The 20416-nt window shown below is 44.7% G+C and overlaps 1 protein-coding gene across 3 annotated transcripts in view; it reads left to right on the forward strand.

Annotated features, from left to right (window-relative positions):
* The first annotated feature begins 673 nt into the window (after window positions 1-673).
* The window catches only part of ANLN (anillin, actin binding protein), a 98225-nt gene continuing 78482 nt past the window's right edge, over window positions 674-20416 (forward strand). For 2 of the 3 annotated variants that reach the window (XM_068236396.1, XM_068236399.1), the window contains exons 1-4: window positions 675-976; window positions 10814-10958; window positions 15428-15709; window positions 18632-18975. In XM_068236396.1, coding sequence (XP_068092497.1) covers window positions 959-976; window positions 10814-10958; window positions 15428-15709; window positions 18632-18975 — 789 coding nt within the window. In that variant the 5' untranslated portion in view covers window positions 675-958. Of the gene's footprint in view, window positions 977-10813; window positions 10959-15427; window positions 15710-18631; window positions 18976-20416 lie in introns of all 3 variants that reach the window. The other variant, XM_068236397.1, reaches the window with a different exon arrangement.

The raw sequence follows: 20416 nt of genomic DNA on the forward strand, positions 1-20416 counted from the left end.
TCCTGTCCACAGACCTGTCCTGCTGTTCATTTCACCCCCGAATGCTTCCGGTAGTAAAATGATCCGAGATTCGAATCAAAGATCCGGATCTCTTCAATGATCCGATTCGAATCATCCGGATCATTGAAAAGATCCGAACTTCCCATCTCTACTGCCCGCTGAGAGGGGGCGTGTCGCTCCTGGCCCCGCCCCTTTTGCGATCCGAATCGTTCATTTTGATGATTCGGATGATCGACTCATTAAATAGATTCGGATCAAAGATCCGAATCGTTCATGATCCGGACAACACTACTATAATACCGCCGAAATAACTCCGCTTCCACACCTGCTGCACTCCTCAAATTTTCAGGACCGGGAGTGTGCCAAATTGAACCACCGAGCCCCGCTGGTTCCCGAGATAGATTACAGAAACCTATCTCGGGAACCAGCGGGACTCGGAAGCTGCAATTTTGCACAGAGGTAGTTCGGTGGGAGCCCTCCCTATCCTGAAAATTTGAGGAGTGTAGGAAGTTTGGAAGCGGAGATATTTGTGGTGTTCAGCGCGGCAGCACAATTTAACAGGAAATGTGGCACAGGCTCCTACTGCGCATGCGGGGGAGGGGCAACGCAATTTTACAGGCAGAGTCTAAATAACACTTCTAACCACCCTACACCGCACCCACGTCTCGTCTTCACGGCAATGATAGCCACTCACAGCTCCTCCCACATGCCTTGTGACCAAACTAGGCGTACCGCAAGCTGTGTTCCGTTTAGAATACTCGTCCAATGAGAGCACTTCTTCCCTATATTCCGCCTGTGTCATGTGATCAGCAGCGGGCGAAATTCAAAAATTTAAACCGTTTTGTGTGTAATGTAGAGGCTGGGTCTGACAGATCCACCCCAGACAGAGTTCTGTACACCTCATACACTCCAGTAAACCGGCAGACTTCTTGTGGTACCGAGCTGTAGGCAAGCAGGCATGGACCCATTTACTGAGGTGAGCGTTCCTCAGCTGTAATACTCGCGCGTGAATAGCCGACAGGACGCCGGTGTCACACGTTTATCTTATACTTCACCAGCATTGTCTCATTCTATTACTAATCTAGAACTGATATCTCATAATTGTGTTTGACTAGGACCCGTACGGGTGGTGATCATCGTACGCAGTACCATTCAAGTCATCTATTTTCATGTTTGTCTATAACAGCTGCAGTTTTTTCGTCTTGTACGCACTCCTTAGTTTTGGAATATTTCCACACAAACCATGGTTAACGTTTCATGCATCAATCGTATGTTTTCTATACATCGGACACCATATCTGTACATACAGCATAATAGGTTTATCAAAATTGCAACACCGAAGTAGAGATGTGAACTCACCAAGCTGTATATATTATTAAACAGGAACTTCCATTGTTAGGCACAGTCTTGTCAGTTCGAATACTGTTTGTTGTATTTTGAAAACAAGTTATTTTTGTACTAAATGCACTGCTTTAATATTTGTCACTTGGTATGTACAGTGAAATATTTAAAATCAGCATGGTGGTGTAGTGGTCAGCACAGAGTTTGTGTGTTCTCCCTAGGTCTGCGCATATTTCCTCTGGGCTCGCCAGTTTCCTCCCACATCCCAAAAATGTACAGATATATATATATATACACACACACACACACAACTGTGGAAAAGCAGTGGGTTTTTTTTTCTTTTAATATTGCATTTGGATATATATGTGGACACAGAATAGAGAACTACTGTAGTAGATAAGGTGGTATTTTGTGTGTGATATGTCTAGAGTTTGGCGCTCATCTATTTTAGTAGACCGAGTGGGAAACCTAATGGAACAGTTCTCCAATCACTGCATCCTTTACAGCACAAAACGTTGATTGGCCTACTAGTGTGGGTGTAGTTTACTCAATCCTAGCAGTTTGAGAGAGTGCTGTACACCCAATCATGTTAGCGGGAGTTCAGAAATGGATACCTAAGTAGAGTGAAGCCACTTGATCCTGATGAGGCATCCTACGCCAATCGCCAGGACTCTCCTGCTTGGTCAGGGCTGTGCACCTATGCTGGCATGAGTGCGGCCAACTTACTGCCTCGTGCAGGCTCTGTACAGGCAACCATGTTCTTGAAGAGGAGCGCAACCCTGATCACACTACATACAATCCCTTGTGTGAATCCAGACTAAAAGGAAATAAATACGGCAGCCTCCACACCCCTCTCAGTTCGGGTGTACTTTAAAATGTACCAGAGCTGAGATATGAAAAAAAGATTTATACATACCTTGGGCTTCCTCCAGCCCCATCTGCTCGGATTGCTCCTACGGCTGCTGTCTGCAGCTTCGGGAACCGGGTCCCGTCACTGTCGTCAGTCATCTCCAGTCTACGCGCGAGAAGTGTGCCCTCTATGCATCTCTCCAGCGGCTGCTGGAGAGACACACAAACGGTGCACTTCTCTTACGTCAGACTGGAGCCGACTGATGGAATTGGGCTGGAGGAAACCCCAGGTATGTAGAAATCTTTTTTTTCATATCTCGGCTCTGAGTCCCTTTAAAGAGACTCTGTGATGTAAAAAAAAAAACAAAAAACATCTGAGGGATACTTACTTGGGGAGGGGGAAGCCTCAGGGTCCCATTGAGGCTTCCCCCGACCTCTGAAGCCTGCATAAATCCAGCGCTGCCTCCCCCAACAAGCCTGACAAGAGAAGATTTATTTACCTCTCCAGGTCCTGTGCAGGTGCACTAGCGGCTCTTTGTTCGGGCGATGCGGAAATAGCCGAGCCCAATTGTATCTGCTCTACTGCAAAGGCTTGCACAGTAGAGCAGATATGATCAGGTTCGGCTATTTCCGCCTTTCCCAAACAAAGAGCCGCTAGTGTGCCTGCAGAGGATCGCGGTACTTCGTAGCACTTCGGGAGGGGGGCAGTGCTGGATTGCCGGCCATCAGAGGACAGGGGAAGCCTCGTTAGGATCCAGAGGCTTCCCCCTCCCGAAGCAAGTATCCTCCAGCGGGATTTTTTTTTTTACATTACAAATCCTTTTTAAGCACTTCAAAGTCTAACCTTGCTGCAATGTGAGAGTTGTTAGAAGGTGAGCAGTTTGATTACCACATGTGAAAGCACATGTACTGGCAGATGAAATCCAGCATGGCACTAATGAAGAACTCTGTTTCCCTGCCGCGGGTCACATCTAATTCGTCTAACTAGACAAATGTCACTGCAGCTACGTGGCAGAGCGGCACAGTATGAGAAAACTTCGTATTGCGCAGTAAGCTCCTGGAGGTGGGAGCGAGGTGCGCACAGCAGCGCAGCCGCAGTGACATTTGTCTAGTTAGATGAATGATTGGAAGGTGAGAATTCTTCAGTGATGACACGGGACAGGTTATCTGCAGAGAGGAGGGGGGCGTTAGAAGCCCCAGGTAAGTGACACTTTTAGTTTTTATTTACAGCCACAGAACCCCTTTAAGTTGCCCCCATAAAGTCGCAATGCCGACTGAACCTAACCTTAAAGGGAACCAGAGCTGAGAGGGATATGGTTACTGACATGTTTATTTCCTTTTTAATATTGCCTGGCCGTCCTGCTTGTACTCTGCCTCTAATACTTTGAGCTATAGACCCTGAACATGCATGCAGATCATGTGTCTATAACAAATCTGACAAGATTAGCTGCATGCTTGTTTCAGGTGTTTGATTTAAACCCTACAGACTAGAAAGATTAGCATGACTGTCAGGCAACTGGTATTGTGAACCCGAGGTGATAGCGATGTGGAGGCTGCCATATTGATTTCCTTTTAAACACCAGTTGCCTGACAACCCTGCACATCCATTTGGCTGCAGTAGTGGTTGAATTACACCAGAAAGGAGCATGCAGCTAATCTTGTCAGTTCTGACAATATTATCAGAAACGCCTGATCTGCATATGCTTGTTCAGGGTCTATGGCTGAAAGTATTAAGGTGCGTACACACGCACTACGGCTGCCAACGACGGGTCCGTCGCACCCTCCCACTGGGCGGACTTTCAGGCGACAGTAGCGCGTGTATACACACTGTCGGCGGACTGATAAGGTTGTTTCTGAGCGGTCCGCCCGGTATTTCCCAGGTCGCGGCTTAGCTTCCGATTGGAGGAAGCTCATGGAGGTGGGCAGCAGTGGGGACAGAGGCCGTAGAGCCCAGCTACACTGACAGGATGGAGGTAAATACATGGCTAGCGACAAGGAGATTGTCGCTAGCCTAGTGCTTTTTACAGGGGGGGCACAGCAGACCCCGTGGGGACTTTGAGGTGGCAATACAGAGGCATGTCATAGCGCACAGGATATGCCTGTGTTCTCAACATTTTAAATACCCACATCAGGTTCTCTTTAGTAATGCAAATATGTTGCAGAGGTGGCACACCTTACCCACGATGCGGGTGCTACAACCTGAGGGTGCTGAGCCCAAGCATCCAAAAGTACAATGTCAAGCAAAGAGTCCAGGTTGGCACACCAATTCAAATGCAGAATGCTTCACTTTATTGCTTCATCAGCACAACGAACATGACAATTGTTTTGGGGCCTTCCTCAGTGCAAAAAAACCCCACCTATTAGTGCACAACAATTTTATACTCTTGAGGTGGAAAGCCACCCATGATCGTCCATGTCATGGGTGGCTTTCCACCTCGGAGTATAAAAATGTTGTGCACTAATAGGTGTGTGTTTGCACTATCTGAGGAAGGGGACCCGGCGTGGCCCCAAAACAATTGTCATGTTCGTTGTGCTGATGAAGCAATAAAGTGAAGCATTCTGCATTTGAATTGGTGTGCCAACCTGGACTCTTTGCTTGACTCGTGTTCTCTATAAGGAAATAAATATGGAGGGTTCCATGGGTCTCACACCTCAGGTTCCAGACAGCTTTAGTTTGCTGCGTGGAATTGGGAGGAAACAAAGCTCCTTATGCTAGGTGCACACCATACAATTTTCTGGCAGATCTACCCGCCAGATCTATTTTTTTCCCAACATGTCCGATTGGAAAATCGATCGAAATTCAGATCGGACATGTTGGGAAAAAAAATCAATCTGGCAGGTTAATCTGCTAGAAAATTGTATGGTGTACCTAGCATTACAAGTGTGTGTGTGTGTGTGTGTGTGTGTGTGTGTGTGTGTGTGTGTGTGTGTAAAAGAGGCTGCTAAGAACATTGTGTAAAATGCACATGGACCCTTTCCTCTCCATCTACACCTACACTGGGCCAGTGACTGTATCTCATCTGTGGTAACCATGTTATTTTTGTTTTCTTTTAAGTAACAAATGACATGGATTACATCAAATGCCTGGCAAATGACCTTAACTATTATATACCAGTGTTCTCCCCAGGAGTATATACACAGTTTTGGTGAGCTGTCATCAGTTCACCTCCTTCTCTGAGGAGAATAAAAGTTTTTTTTTTTTTTTTTTTTTTATTATCTTCACATACCTGCTGGGGCTTCTTCCAGCACGCTCGGCCGCACGGCACCTGTGCCGACTGGCCACAGAGAACGGGGCTGTTAACAGAGCATCTAGGAGTATATACAGTACATGCCAGCATGGGAGTGATCTGAGCGGAGGGGGTTGGAGGGAAGCCCCAGGTATGTATAAAACTTTGTCTCCCTTGTCTCAGGTACACTTTGAAGCAGGGCTGTGGAGTCGGTACAAAAATCCACCGACTCAGACTCCTCAGTTTAGGATGACTCTAATTTGCATATTACAATCTTGTTGATTGAATGTAACCTGAAATTCGTATCTTAACTGCCAACGCTTAGGAATTTTAAAAGACAACTGAAGTGAGAAGGATATGGGGACTGCCATATGTATTCCCTTTAGTCATAGACTAAAACTAGTCCTTGGTAAAAGTACTTGTAAAAGGAACAGACCGGAACAAAGAACATCTATCAGGCCCTAGGCCATACATGTCAAACTCCGGCCCGTGGGCCAAATCTGGCCCTGAAATCCAATAAATTTGGCCCTCAAGTGGTTTCCGCACTTTGCATTATGTTTGGCCCACTCTAGACCAACAGGGAAGCTATATTGAATGTGAACCCCTAGATCACCAGAGAAGTCATATGGGGGAGTTGGGAGGAAACCACCAAAAAAACAGGAAACTGTGTAGGGTAGGTTGGGGGCCTCTAGACACCAGGGAACTGTATAAGGGAGGGATGGCCACAAGACACCAGGAACTGTATAGGGGTTGGAGGGAGGCCATTAGACACCTGGGAGCTTCATAAGGGAGGAAGGTGGCCAGTAGAAATTGAGGTTGGCCCTCGACTAGTACACAGTGTACAATTTCGGCACACTTTTTATTTTAGTTTGACACCCTTGCCCTAGGCAATGTAACTGTGGGTACATGTAAGAGTGATGTGCAGGTACTCTGCAGGGCAATAAGGAGATTCTTCCTCTATTGCGCATTCTTCATGCACAATCTTAACCAGGTTTATGGGTGATAGACAACACCTCTGTGTTCAATGTGCACAACGTTTTCAGTGGATTCCCTGCAGCTCTGTGGGGAGCAGGGCTGTGGAGTCGGTACAAAAATCTTCCGACTTCTCAGTTTAGGATTCCACTGACTCCTCGACTCCGACTCCTCTAATTTGCATATTACAATCTTGTTGATTGAATGTATGTAACATGAAATTCGTCTCTTAACTGCCAACGCTTAGGAATTTTAAAAGACAACTGAAGTGAGGAGGATATGGAGACTGCCATATTTATTCCCTTTAGTCATAGACTATAACTAGTCCTTGGTAAGAGTAGTTGTAAAAGGTACAGGCCGGAACAAAGAACATCTATCAGGCCCTAGGCACTGTAACTGTGGTTACATGTAAGAGTGATGTGCAGGTACTCTGCAGGGGAATAAGGAGATACTTCCTCTATTACACATTCTTCATGCACAATCTGAACCAGGTTTATGGGTGATAGACAACATCTCTGGGTTCAATGTGCACAACATGCTCAGTGGATTCCCTGCAGCTCTGTGGAGAGTGCATATGTAGAGTATAGTGCATCAGTGTTCTCCCCAGAATTTTTTTCTAGCCGGGTGGCATGAAAAAGTAGCCGGGTGGGGGAAGGTCACTGTCATGCTGAAAAGGGGTTAACACTGGCTAGGAAGGGGCATTCTCAGTCAGGGTGCTGCTGGTGGATTTGAAGACCTCTCTGACCCCTATCTACCAGCAACACTCTAATATCCCTGTCCAACAGAATTGCATCTATGAGACTTTTCCAGGCAAAGGCAGACTCTCCCTCCTCCATTTTTTAGCAGCAGCCAGTGTGAGCCTTCTTCCCCATCCCACATGGCACATGGGTTGATCAGTGCTAATTTGTACACTTGTGCAGCACTGCAGGAGACAGCACAGACTGACATCTCCACTCCCACCCGTCTACAGGGACATCACATTCAGATACACAGTGGCCAGGCAGCAGGGCCAGCAATTATTGCTTTGGCACTTGATGGTGGGGGACGAAAAGACATGCCTGAAAGAACAGGGCAAAACAAACTTCAGCTCCTTGCTCCCCTCATCGAAATCGCTGGAGCTTCTCACATACTTTATGACGGGGAGACACACATGCCTGTGATCAGAGCGGCGCATCCTCTCATCTTCATCTACCCCGCGGCTTGTAGAAGAAGTACTAGAAGTTGCCAAGCTTTCCCCGCCACTCCACACTACAGACAGGAGCTGGGAAGGAGGGCGGAGAGAGCGTCCCTGAATGACAGCGGGCTGGCTGCACTGAAACAGCCGCTGCTCGCTCTAATGAAGTAGAGGAAGAATGTTTCACAAACCGGGACAAATGGCAGCCGGGCGCGGGGACAAAGTCAGGTGGCCGCTCCGCCCAGTTAAAAGGCTCTGGGGAGAACACTGTGCATGCACCATTTTACATTATTATTGTAATATTTAACATAGGTGCTATATTGCACCTTTTTAAAGTGTACCTGAGGTGATACTTGGGTCATAAAACAAATACTTGCATAAAAAGAGGGAAGCTTCAGGATCCTGTAGAGTCTTCCCACACCATCCTCTACTATAGACCTCCATTGCTACTCACGGACCCACTGAAGAAATCTGACGAGGCTGTTGGATTGAAGATCTGGGCTGCGCTCCTCTTCATGCATGAGAGCAACAGCACTGCGGCTGCGCCTGCAGAGTCAGCTGAAGCAGCTAGTGCACAAAGAGTGTGGCCTGGAGAGGGTCCCGGCAAGTATTCTTTACACTACCTTTTCTTGTAGTTGGAAGTTAGCTGCAATATCCCACATAGGGACATAAGATCGTTATGCAATGGACAGTACAAAGATTTCTAGGACATAAAAACAAATGTAAATATGTCTTGACTACAGTATGAGGATATGTATTTTTTTTTTTTTTTTTTTTGCATTTCGTAAAGCATTTTGTTCTCTAGGACTCCACTTAACCACCTGGGCGTTACGGAAGCTCAGCTCAACCAGTAACGCCACGGTGGATTGCTCGGGCCGTGGTGGGCCGATTTGCATAATTTATTATTTTTTTTAACACGCAGCTAGCACTTAGCTGGCTGCGTGTTTTCCCGATCAGCCGCTACCCACCGCGAAAGAGGCCCGGACACCCCCTCCCCCCGCAGACCCCTTGCGCAGCCTGGCCAATCACCGCCAGGCTGCGTTTTGGGGTGGATCGGGACTCCCCATGACGTCGATGACGTCAGTCCGATCGTCGCCATGGCGATGGGGAAGCCCTACAGGAAATCCCGTTCAGAACGGGATTTCCTGATGGGTATTAAAGCCGGCGGCGGCTGGAAGGGTGGGAGGGAGAGAGCAGGGAGGGGACAATCATGTAGCTAGCGCTAGGCTAGCTGCATGAAAAAAAATTTAGGTTAGGATATGGATTTTTCCTTTTTAAAATAACCAGTTGCTTCAATCTCCTGCTGATCCAGTGTCTCTAATACTTTCAGCCACAGCCGCTCAACAAGCATAAAGATCAGGTGCTCTGACTGAAGTCAGACTGGATTAGCTGCATGCTTGTTTCAGGTGTGTGATTGAGCCACTACTGCAGCTAAAGAAATCAGCAGGGCTGGCAGGCAACTAGTATTGTTTAAAAGGAAAAATCCATATACCTCTGTTTTAGGTTCCCTTTAAGAGCTTCTGCAGTTGTCTTCAGAATGTAGATACGTCTTTAAGATTTGGTATAACCGTCAAGGCTTCTCTTTTCCATATTTGGTAGGATGTAAGCTTCTCCGCAGCTGGAGAAAGTATGTGTCGGTTAGTGGGCTTTGTTCCAGCGTGGAGTTGGAGAAAATGTGCTGCATAACTGTTACAGGCTGTAACATGAGTGGCTGTCTACTCAATCTAAGAATACAGTTGTCAGGACAAGTGAATGCTATCAGTATGAATGCATTGGCCATTTGACATAAAAAGTGCTTAGTATGCGATTATGAAGTGGAATAAAAAAAGGAAAAGTATCCTTTTCCTGTTGTAAGTTTTCAAAGAGATATTGGCGTATGTATAACATCATGAACAATATGTTCGTCAGTGCATTTTTTTTTCTCCACTTTTTGAAATGTGGTACTTTGATACAGTGTAGAGTAGTTGGGGTACAGTTCATATAATGGTATTCAATACTTTCCACAATTGGGCTTTGCATCAGTTTTGTTCAAGCGCTGTGTGTCACTGTGGAGCAAAGGCCTCTAAGCATACAGTGTCAAGACTTAAAGGGAATGTCCAAGCAAAATTAAAAAATGAGTTTCACTTACCTGGGGCTTCTACCAGCCCCATGCAGCCATCCTATGCCCTCGTAGTCACTCACTACTGCCCCAGTCCCCCGCTGGCAGCTTGACGACCTCGGAGGTCGGCAGGCCGCATTGCGTACATTTTTACGCAGCAGGAACATTAACACATACATTTTTACGCGTTAGTGGTTCAATGCGTAAATTTTTACGCATTGCACCACTAACGCGTAAAAATGTATGTGTTAATGTTCCTGCACTAGCGGGAATGCGTAAAAATGGACGCAATGCGGCCCGCCGACCTCGGAGGTCGGCAAGCTGCCAGCGGGGGACTGGAGCAGCAGTGAGTAACTACGAGGGCACAGGATGGCTGCATGGGGCTGGTAGAAGCCCCAGGTAAGTGAAACTCATTTTTTTATTTTGCTTGGACCTTCCCTTTAAAAGCGTGGCCTTTTCCCACAGGCAGCAGTACACACCAGTCTACGCCACTGTGAGTTGGGGTGAAATACCGGCCAGCACAGTCCCATTCAATATATGTGAATGGGGCCACCCAGCTCCACTGTGTAAAATTCATCCTGGACACATCTTTGTTAATACTATAGTACTGCACCTGCGCAGATAGTACTGCATAGAACCCTCTCAACGACTGGGATGCACAGTGGCGCCACTGAAGCCCTATCAATGGAGACTATTACAGAGAAACGGAGCCACCGGGGAGGACAGTGAGGGAGGCAACAGAGTTCATGGGGCTGCAAGAAACCCCAGGTAAGTATTGATTCTTTACTCCGTCTCAGGTACATTTTAATATATTAGAGGCAGAACATAAGCACAGCAGACTAGCATTGGTTATTGTACAAAGATACTGCACACAAAATGCATTGAGTATGTCAGAGAAATGCACAACTAGTTTAGGGCAGATCCCTGTATCGGGCGCATTGTTTGAGAATGAAGATGACAGCCTCTGTATTCATCAATGCAGGTTCCATTTAATGGTTGTGATCTGACTGGACCACACATACATGTAATTTTGCCTTGTTATACCTTGATAATACAATGCCTAGTGAAACAGTTGTGTAAGAAAGGTATAAGAAAAGTGACAGCAGTAAATATATGAAAATGCAGCTGTAATTTTTAATGTTATCATTTTAGAAATTACTTGAAAGGACAAGAGCAAGGAGAGAAAATCTGCAAAAGAAGATGGCTGATAGACCAACAGCTGGTTCACGGACAGTTGCTTTAAACAAAAGACCCCTCACAGAGACAAATAATCAGCCACCAATTCAAGCTGTAGAAGGTACAAATATATTAAATAATTTTACTGCTATTGTTCTGGGAATTTAATAAAAGTTGCATTTTGTAATTTGTACTTTTGCAATTTTATTTGTAAGCTTTCAAAAGTAATAGGCCTAGTTATTTGGGTTGAAAAAAGACATACATCCATCGAGTTCAACCAGAACTCGTTTACACACTCCTTTTGATTTACCATTCAAAATAAGTAAGATGGTCACCTTGAAAAACAATAGACTGTGATGGAGACTGATAGTACTCGCCCATCTTTGTTAGCACATTTAGCGGTATAGAAAAACCTTCTGGCTCCCTGCTGAAATGGGAGGCCAAAATGCACTAACATTTTGGAGGCAGAAAAAGCATCTGCAAGTAATTATTTAGAACACCTTAAAAGCAAGGGAAAAGTGTTTGAACGACAGTAATATACCATAGAATGCTTTTGTGGGATCATTATGTCAACTGTTCTGCCAGTGTAAAACTGGAGGCCGCTCTGTGTAATGAGGAAGAACAAGTTTACACATAGCTGTTATCTATGATTTACAGGGAAACTAGTGCATTATTGCTTTGCATTCCCTGATCAATGGGCATTATTATTGTTCCTAAGTCTCCTATGGCAGGGGTCCCCGGCAAAGGCTGTGTTGGGTCAGCATGTCTTTCCATGGGCAGGTGTGTATAACCTTCCTGGCATTCAATTTCCCCAGGAACTTCTGTGCAAAAAATGCTCTAATTAAAAAACAAGATATAGATCAATTCATTGTGATTAGTGATAGTTATTGGCAAATGAATTGGAGGTGAAAATTGCTCATCAGAACAATTTTCACCTCCAATTCATTCACCAATAACTTTATCACTAATCACAAGGTCCCTGAAAAACAAAAATCCATTTAACTGGGGCCTTCTCCAACCCCTGGCAGCCATCCTGTGCCCTCACCGCAGCTCCGGTGGCTCCCCGTCTCCTCCGGTGCAGATGCCAACCTCACTAGGTCGGCTTCTTCTGTGCTCCAGAGTGTGGCTCACGTGCTTGCACTGATGTTATCAGGTCTGTACTGCGCAGGACAAGATGATGGGGCAGGACTGGGCAAACTTTGCGCGGTCCAGGCTGCATTCCTGGCATTCCTCCCCTCCTCTGTCCTTCTGTCACGAGCGTATAATAGCAGTGGGTTAAAACTCACCTGCTCGCGATTCCAGAGTCGCGTCTCCATGACAACAGAGCATTACTTGACGTGCCAGGAGGAGGAATCCAGCCACCTATCGGCGGGCCGGATGTACAGCTTATGCAGGCTATAGTTTGCCCAGCACTGTGGTAGGGAGACAATCGTTCACAACATACCTCCTGCTTCCGCTATACAGGTAGTCCCCGATTAACAAGATAGGAACTGTACATTCCTTCATATACTGAATACTGAAAGGACAACTATCAATAAGCAAGTGTTTTAAAACTGTTTTTTAATAGCTGCAGTGTTCTCCCCAGAGCAGTTTACCTGGACGGGCCACCCGGGTGAGATCCATGAGCACCTAGGTAAAATTATCCCTGCTCTGTGCATGAATTAGTGATCAGCAGCGGCTGTATCATTGCAGCCAGCTGCTGTCACTCAGGGACGCTATCTCCGCCCTCCTTCTCGGGTCCTGGCAGTTGTGTGGAGGGGCGGGGAATGCAGGAGACGTCACACGCAGCTGAGTTGAGCTGAATATCGGAGAGGAAGCGCGGCTCTGGAATGTCCAGCCAGACTCTCATCCTCCTCCTCTCCCTGCACTCGGCAGCTCCTATGAGCTGAAGCTGGAACATAACGGGCAGCTCTGTGATGCATGTCCAGCCAGACGCTCCCTTCCTGTCCCTGTACTGGTCCTGCTGCCAGCCGCAGCATGTTTATGTATGTCAGAGTCTCGCTGGCTTCTACTAATGGAGAAGGGGGGGCCTCTAACTCAGCCCCCGCCAGCCAGAACTTTAGGATGCTTGACCCTTTGACCCCCAAGTCTGTTTCCTATATACATGGGTGGTGTAAGAGGGGGTATCTGGGGCCATAACATGATATTAATAAGCTGCCTGCTTATCAATATCATGCTATGGCCCAGAAATCTTCTTTTCCACACTGGGGCCATCCATGTATATAGGAAAGGCTGCTAATTTCATTGTGAAATCGGCAGAAGGGTAGTTAGGACTTTAAGGGCTTGTTTCCACTTGTGCCGCACGCGTCTGCGAGACGCATGGCGGCACTTCCGGGTCTGCGGGGACGCAGATGAATCCCATCAGCCGTGCCATGGCTATGGGATTTGCAGCCTCCCACACAACTTTGGATGGAAATTACTCCCTATGGCAGAGTTTCCCTGTGCGATTTGCCAGCAGGGAAACTGCGGATCAATGGGCCCTCAAGGACACTTTAACTGTTAGAGGAAAATGACCAGTTACTTACCTGGGGCTTCTTCCAGCCCCTTAAGTTGTTCTTGTCCATCCTTGCAGTCATTCCGCAACGCTGTGTTCCTCTCTGAACGCTGCATACGCAGCCACGTGTCACTTGCCTCCTCTATCACATTCCTGTGACCAGTAGCGTTTTGCACTTGCGCAGTAACAAAAAATTGCTACTGTGCATGGGCAAAGCATTCCTGACCACTGAAGCATGATCGTGGAGGTGCGGGGCTAAGTAGCAGAGCAGCGTGGAATGGTGATGAGGGAGCAGGAGGACTTTAGGGGGCTAGAAGAAGCCCCACGTAAGTAACTAGCCTAATTTTTCTTTAAGATATTCTAGTACAAAAGACAGAGCCTAGCCTGTCAATTTATATTTCTTTGATAGGGAAAAAAAAGATCGTGTGTGAAACCTGACACAAATGCAGGATTTTCACATAGAATGTTTACTAGCAGATAAGACATACATTTCTTTCTGCTCAGTGCTGCACACCAGTTCTCCTCAGACAAACCGCTGCAAGAACCGCTACACAATGTAGCGAGTGGCAGTGCTCTCACTGCCGCGGTTAGCGATAACCGCAACCGCGCTGCATGCAGCGGTTTGCCGGCGACGAGCGTTCCGCGATTTGCGCTCCTGATTAGCGTGCATAGCACGCTAATCGCGATCGCTCCAAAACCGCCGCAGTGTTCAATGATTTTTCCACGCTAATCGCGGGAAAATCACTCCCGCAAAACGCTGGCGGTAATTGCCGGCGTTCTGTGATTTTAAGTGTGAACGGGCTCTCAACCTCCTTGGCGGTAAGCCGCGCAGGAGGTTTTCTCCGGGCCTGCTGGGCCGATTTGTGTAATTTTTTTTTTTTTGCTGCACGCAGCTAGCACTTTGCCAGCTGCGTCAGCACACCGATCGCCGCCGCCCCGCGCTCGATCGCCGCTATCCGTCGCGCCGCACGGCCCCCCCCAGACCCCGTGCGGTGCCTGGCCAATCGGTGCCAGGCAGCACTGAGGGGTGGTTCGTGACTCCCAAAGACGTGGTGACGTCATCCCGCTCCGTCGCCATGGCGACGGGGGAAGCCCTCCAGGAAATCCCGTTCTGATCTGCAAACTTTGCTCTCCAGCGGCTATCATGTAGCGAGCCCTGGGCTCGCTACATGATATAGGAAAAAAAATTTTTAAAAAAACTGCGGCGCTCCCTCCTGGCGGATTTTTTTATACCGCCAGGGGGGGTTAAAGCCTCACATTTTATCTGCTCATATTATACAGCTCATTCACAGTGAATATCAGCAGCTAGTGAAACCTGCTGTCGCATGCAAAAGCTTAAAGGTACACACAGGGTTAACTGAAATAGAGAGGGATTCATCCCTCCCCTTATGATTCACTGGTCCCATACCTGTCCTCCAACACCCATCAGTGAGACACTTTTAAAACATTAAAGGAAGAGATAAGCAGGGGAAGATATACAGCAGTACTAGGAACACTTAGACAAGCTATGCCAGTTTAAAATACAAATGTATTGATGTCCTTTTAATTTGAAACGCTGTCTTCGCTTTCCCCTGTACCTCTTCCCTGCCTTCAGTGTCCCACCTCTGTCCCCATTCACTCAGAATCTCCTACTCTGCCTCCACTGTGTCCCTCTGTACCACCACTGCCCCCCTTTGTGCCACCTCCTGTCCTAGTGATGATCGTAATGTGCTGATAATTTCATGTAAAATTATGATTTTGGAATTGATTTTACGTAATTCACGCAAAGTTCCAGAAGGCCGAAGTGCTGGATCACAGGTCTGCTTTATAGTGAGTTCAAAGTTGTGCATAACATTTTTAATACATTGTAAAGTCTAGTTTACTGCAGTAACATGTTACCTACCGAGTCTAAACAAGCAATTTTGTTTGGATTTTTTTTTCATTGTTTTTCTCAAAGTGCAAGTTGGTTTTTTTTTTTTTTTTTTTTTTTTTTTTTGTCGAATATGTTTAGAGAGACCCAGTGCTGACTGGTGGGGTGTAATGGGAGCAAGAAAGCCTCATGGATTTTGTCTTTGCGTAGATTTTTCCTTTGGTTAAAATTTTATTTGTTTGTTTAGATAAACCGTCCTCAAAACCTTCACCTTCAAAGAGACGCTGTTCTGAAGAAAATAAACTACTGGGGACTGAGAACAAAGAACCTAAAAGTCCAGAGTGTACTAAGGACACGCAGCCAGTTGAGGATGTTTCATGTCCACAAGTAAGATTAGTAGAGGTAGCCCCATCAAGCACCATTGTGCGCACTAAAGAACCAGAGGTAAACTTAGAAGATCTTGGAGCATCTTCAGTGAGATCTCGTATGCAGAGACTTGCAGAACAACGGAGATATTGGGATAACAACGGTAAGGGTTTAATATTGTCAGTTTCTTTCATTTTGTAGTTATTTTTAATGTAGTGGGGAAGAATTATACATTTCTTGAAGTATTTGCTTTCTCTATCCTTGTTTAGGAGATGTACCCTTACTCAGGGAGGTCATGATTCTGATAGCAATACAGTACTACACGCATGACAAGCTCTAGGTTTTCTCTTTTCAGTTTATTATGACATTGAAAAATGTCCCTTCTCCAAGTTATCTGAGCAGACTTGGCTCATTGAAGAGGCAATCATTCTTCTTATATTCAGACCTCTAATGTAATGCTAGCTGCAGACACATTAAAATTACAACCTTACAGCACAATATTCAGTTGGACAATATTCTTATTGATTTATAAAGAGCCAACATCTTCCGTGGCTCTATGATCTGCTTATTCACAGTTGTGATAATTGTTTTAACCACTTCAGCCTACAGCTTCGAAAATCTTATGCATCCGAGCAATGTTCACCTCCCATTCATTCGCTAATAACTTTATCGCTACTTATCAAAATTAATTGATCTATATCTCGTTTTTTCCGCCACTAATTAGGCTTTCTTTAGGTAGTACATTTTGCTAAGAGCCACTTTACTGTAAATACATTTTAACAGGAAGATTAAGATAGAAATGGAAAAAAATCATTTCTCAGTTTTTGGCCATTATAGTTTAAAATTAATACATGCTACAGTAATTAAAACCCATGCATTTTATGTGCCCATTTGTCCCGCTTATTACACCATTTAAATTACATCCCTATCACAATTTATGGCGCCGATATTTTATTTAGAAATAAAGGTGCATTTTTTCAATTTGCGTCCATCACTATTTACAAGCTTATATTTTTAAAAATTTAATAAGATACTCTCTTGACATGTATATTTAAAAAGTTCAGACCCTTAGGTAACTATTTATGTAGTTTTTTTTTTTTAATTGTAATTTTTTTTTTTTAATACAAAAATGTATTTGGGTAATTTTAGTTTGGGAGGTAAATAGCCAATTTTAGATGTAATATATACCGTAATGTATTTTTTTATTCAATGCAGGTATGTGGGTGCAGTTTACTATTTGGCCACAAGATGGCCACATTCAAAAAATTCCTAGATGCGAACGATGTCGCATCTAGGAACTAAAATGAAGAGAAGAAGTTTCCTGGGGGCAGAAATACCACGCTCTCTGATGAGAAAGTGTCGGTATTTCTGCCAGGGACTTAGATCGGTGAATGGGAATTATATTCCCATTCACTGACCGGGGGTGCAGCAGTAGCGCGGGCGCGCGCCCGATCGCGCGCACCACACAGCTGCATCACCACTGCCTATCTGGACGGATATATGCGTCCAGATATGGCGAAGTGGTTAAATGAGTGAGTCTGTTGCAGTTGCTGTTTACTAGTAAGTCACCTGATGTATGTTATTAAAAAATACAACAGGGGTGCAGATACTAATATAAAATAAAAATACTCTGAATCCAGAAATGCAGCCAATAAGTTAGGAAGACAAAAAGCTGACGAGAAATAACGTAAAAATGTAATTTTTATTTGAATTTTTATAATGATGTACTTTAATAAGTGGTAGAAGGTACAGTTATCTGAATAAGTTAGATCAGAGCAGCTTTGCAGGAAGTACTTACAGTAATTGGAAAAAAAAATTTGAAGTGCAGAGTGTATGAAGGACAGTCACCTCTTCATGAGAACTTTTAAAAATGTTTTTTATGCCCAGCATCTATTATAGAAACATTCAAATCATTTTTGCATACACTCATCATTTTTTCGCGTTCGATTCCTTGCAGGTTCGATTCATATAATCTATTCTCCAAAATGTCAGATCAATAGTTTTGTGTTTGTTTTTAAGTAAAAAAATAAATAAATCTAAAGTATCGATTGGACAGGTTGAATAATTTTAAACAATTGGGGACTTGGCAAGAGCATTGGTAGATTGATGGTCTATAGCTTTGCACTGCATCCAATAGTGCAGTGATCTGCAAACTTTGCTCTCCAGCTGTTAAGGAACTACAAGTCCCACAATGCATTGTCGGAGTCTTGACAGCCACAAGCATGATTCATAAAGGCAAATGCATTGTGGGACTTGTAGTTCCTTAAAAGCTGGAGAGGCAAGTTTGCAGATCACTGCAATAGTGCAACTGTGTAGCTCGACTGATTTTTATTTTTTTACATCAATTTCCAAGAGATTCCAGCAGAGAATCTATAAAATAAATACAGAGTATGGTAGGAATCAATTCCTTCTGAATCAATTCTTTTGAATTATTTTCTGAAAGGAATCAATAGTTTTGGAACATTGGGTGGAAATCTAGGTGTATGGCCAGCTTTATACTGTATTTAAAGGAATTATCAGGCAAAAAAAAACTTTCACTTACCTGGGGCTTCTACCAGCCCCATGCAGCCATCCTGTGCCCTCGTAGTCACTAACTGCTGCTCCAGTCTCCCGCCGCCAGCTAGTTTTGTTTTTGCCGACTTCGGGGTCGGCGGGCTGCATTGCGTACATTTTTACGCATTCCCGCTAGTGCAGGAACATTGACGCTTAAATTTTTTTTGCGTTAGCAGTGCAACGCTAATTTTCGCGTTGCAACGCTGATGCTAAAATTTTATTAGCGTTGCACTAACGCGAAAAAATGTGTGCGTTAATGTTCCTGCACTAGCGGAGATGCGTAAAAATGTACGCAATGCGGACCGCCGACTGCGAGGTCGGCAAAAACTAAGCTAGCTGGCAGCGGGGGACTGGAGCAGCAGTGAGCGACTGAGGGCACAGGATGGCTGCATGGGGCGGGTAGAAGCCCCAGGTAAGTGAAACTCCATTTTTTCTTTTTGTTTGCCTGATAATTACTTTAATAATCCTCAGTTTGTATAAAGTATTTTTCTTTCTCTGTTTTTAAGACTCCTCTGTGCATTTTTATTTGCAGGTAGTCCACCAAATTCCCCTCCAACTTCCAATCAAATCAAAGAAATTGTGCCTTCCTCTCCAAAAGCTCAGGCTCCTGCAGTTAACTCTGAAACACCCATGGGTCGGAGAACACGACTAGCCAACCTTGCTGCCACAATTGGTTCCTGGGAAGATGACTTGAGTCATCCATGTGTTAAATCGAACAATACACAAGAAAAGCCTGGTACTGCTTGTTTATCGAAAGCGTCCACTACCAGTTCAGCATCTGCAAGCATCAATAGCCATGCTGTTAGGCAGGAAGCTGTATCATGTTCTCAGAAAACTAAAGAGTCAGTGAAAAAAGCTACAGTACCCAGAACACTGGTATGTAGTATATGACTTTATCATTTCATGTATACATATGGCATTCTAGAAAATGTAAACTCTTTGAGGTAGGTTGTTCAGAAAATGTAATTTAATGCTGAAGTGCATATATAATTTTTGCAATATTTAGCATGATCATTTATGCTATGCTTAAAATATTAATATTTTCTTTATACTGCTGATGTATTCTTAGTTTGACCACTTTGTACTCAGAACTGTTTCCCCCTTGTGGGCAAGAGCAGTTTTCACACTTTAGTGTCCCTATTTAATCAACAATAACATTATCTTTATTTAAAGAAATTGCTTTGGTTCCTATTTTCAGGGAATGTCTTATGTTCCATGAACAGCAATCTACCGTACATTTATTCTTGAACAAAAAAAAAATTATACAAAAATAGTTGTCATCACATTCTGTAACATTATCATAAATTTCCAACTCCTGAATTCCATTATGAATTTCTCATAACCGACTCTATTTACTTTTTCCAATTTACATTTACTAAGTCCGGCACTTGCCAACCCTTAGGCCTCGTTCACATCGTTTAGTGCAGATAGTTGTGCGATCAGAACGCAATGCGTATGATCGCACGCCACCTGCACTGCTATTTGCTGCTGATCCCATTCATTATAGTGAATGGGTCAACATTGTGATTTCTGAAAAATGCAAGCAGCAGTGTGATAGCTGTGCAGCGCATATGATGGGAGCAGTAGAAGGGCTGTCTATGCCTTTCAACCGTTCTAAAGTGCCGCACACTACATGCGCTGCCGAAATGCAAACCGCAGCGCTTATAGTGGGAACAAGGCCTTATTGTTTAAGGTCTTCTGGGGTCTTTTGAGTGCAATTATTTTGGGGTTGTCTGCTTTTATTGTGTAGGGTGTATCTATCCTGCTGCATTCTATTGCAAATTGATTTTCCCTTTTTTTGCATGTATACTGTAGCTGTCTTGACACAATTTAAAGCAAATCTGAAGCGGAAAAAGTTAGATACTCACCTATGGGGAGGGGGGGGCTCTGGATCCCTTAAGGCTAGTACACACTAGCAATTTTGATTGACCAATGATTGCTCAATTTTACCACCTCCATGTAGTATGACCATTTACCTATATAATCTGCATAGAATTGAAAATCTGTTTGGCCCTCATACTACATGGAGGTGGTAAAATTGAGCAATCATTGGTCAATCAAAATTGCTAGTGTGTACTAGCCTTTAGAGAGGCGTGAGATGCTTGCTAAATCACTAGGAAGGAGGAATCGGGCACCTATATGAAATCCCTCTTTGTTAGTGACACACTTGTTGCGATAAGCACTGTCGCCTGGGCTCATCTACACTGCAGGCTACCAATTGCGTCGTCCTTCCAATATTGGGAACATGGAATACCTAGTTATAGTGAAGTGCAGCCACAGGTAGTTAAATGCAACTCTACCTTTACGATAAAATTGG

This window comes from Hyperolius riggenbachi, chromosome 5, assembly GCF_040937935.1.
Source record: "Hyperolius riggenbachi isolate aHypRig1 chromosome 5, aHypRig1.pri, whole genome shotgun sequence".
In the NCBI taxonomy this organism is placed as follows: Eukaryota; Metazoa; Chordata; class Amphibia; order Anura; family Hyperoliidae; genus Hyperolius; species Hyperolius riggenbachi.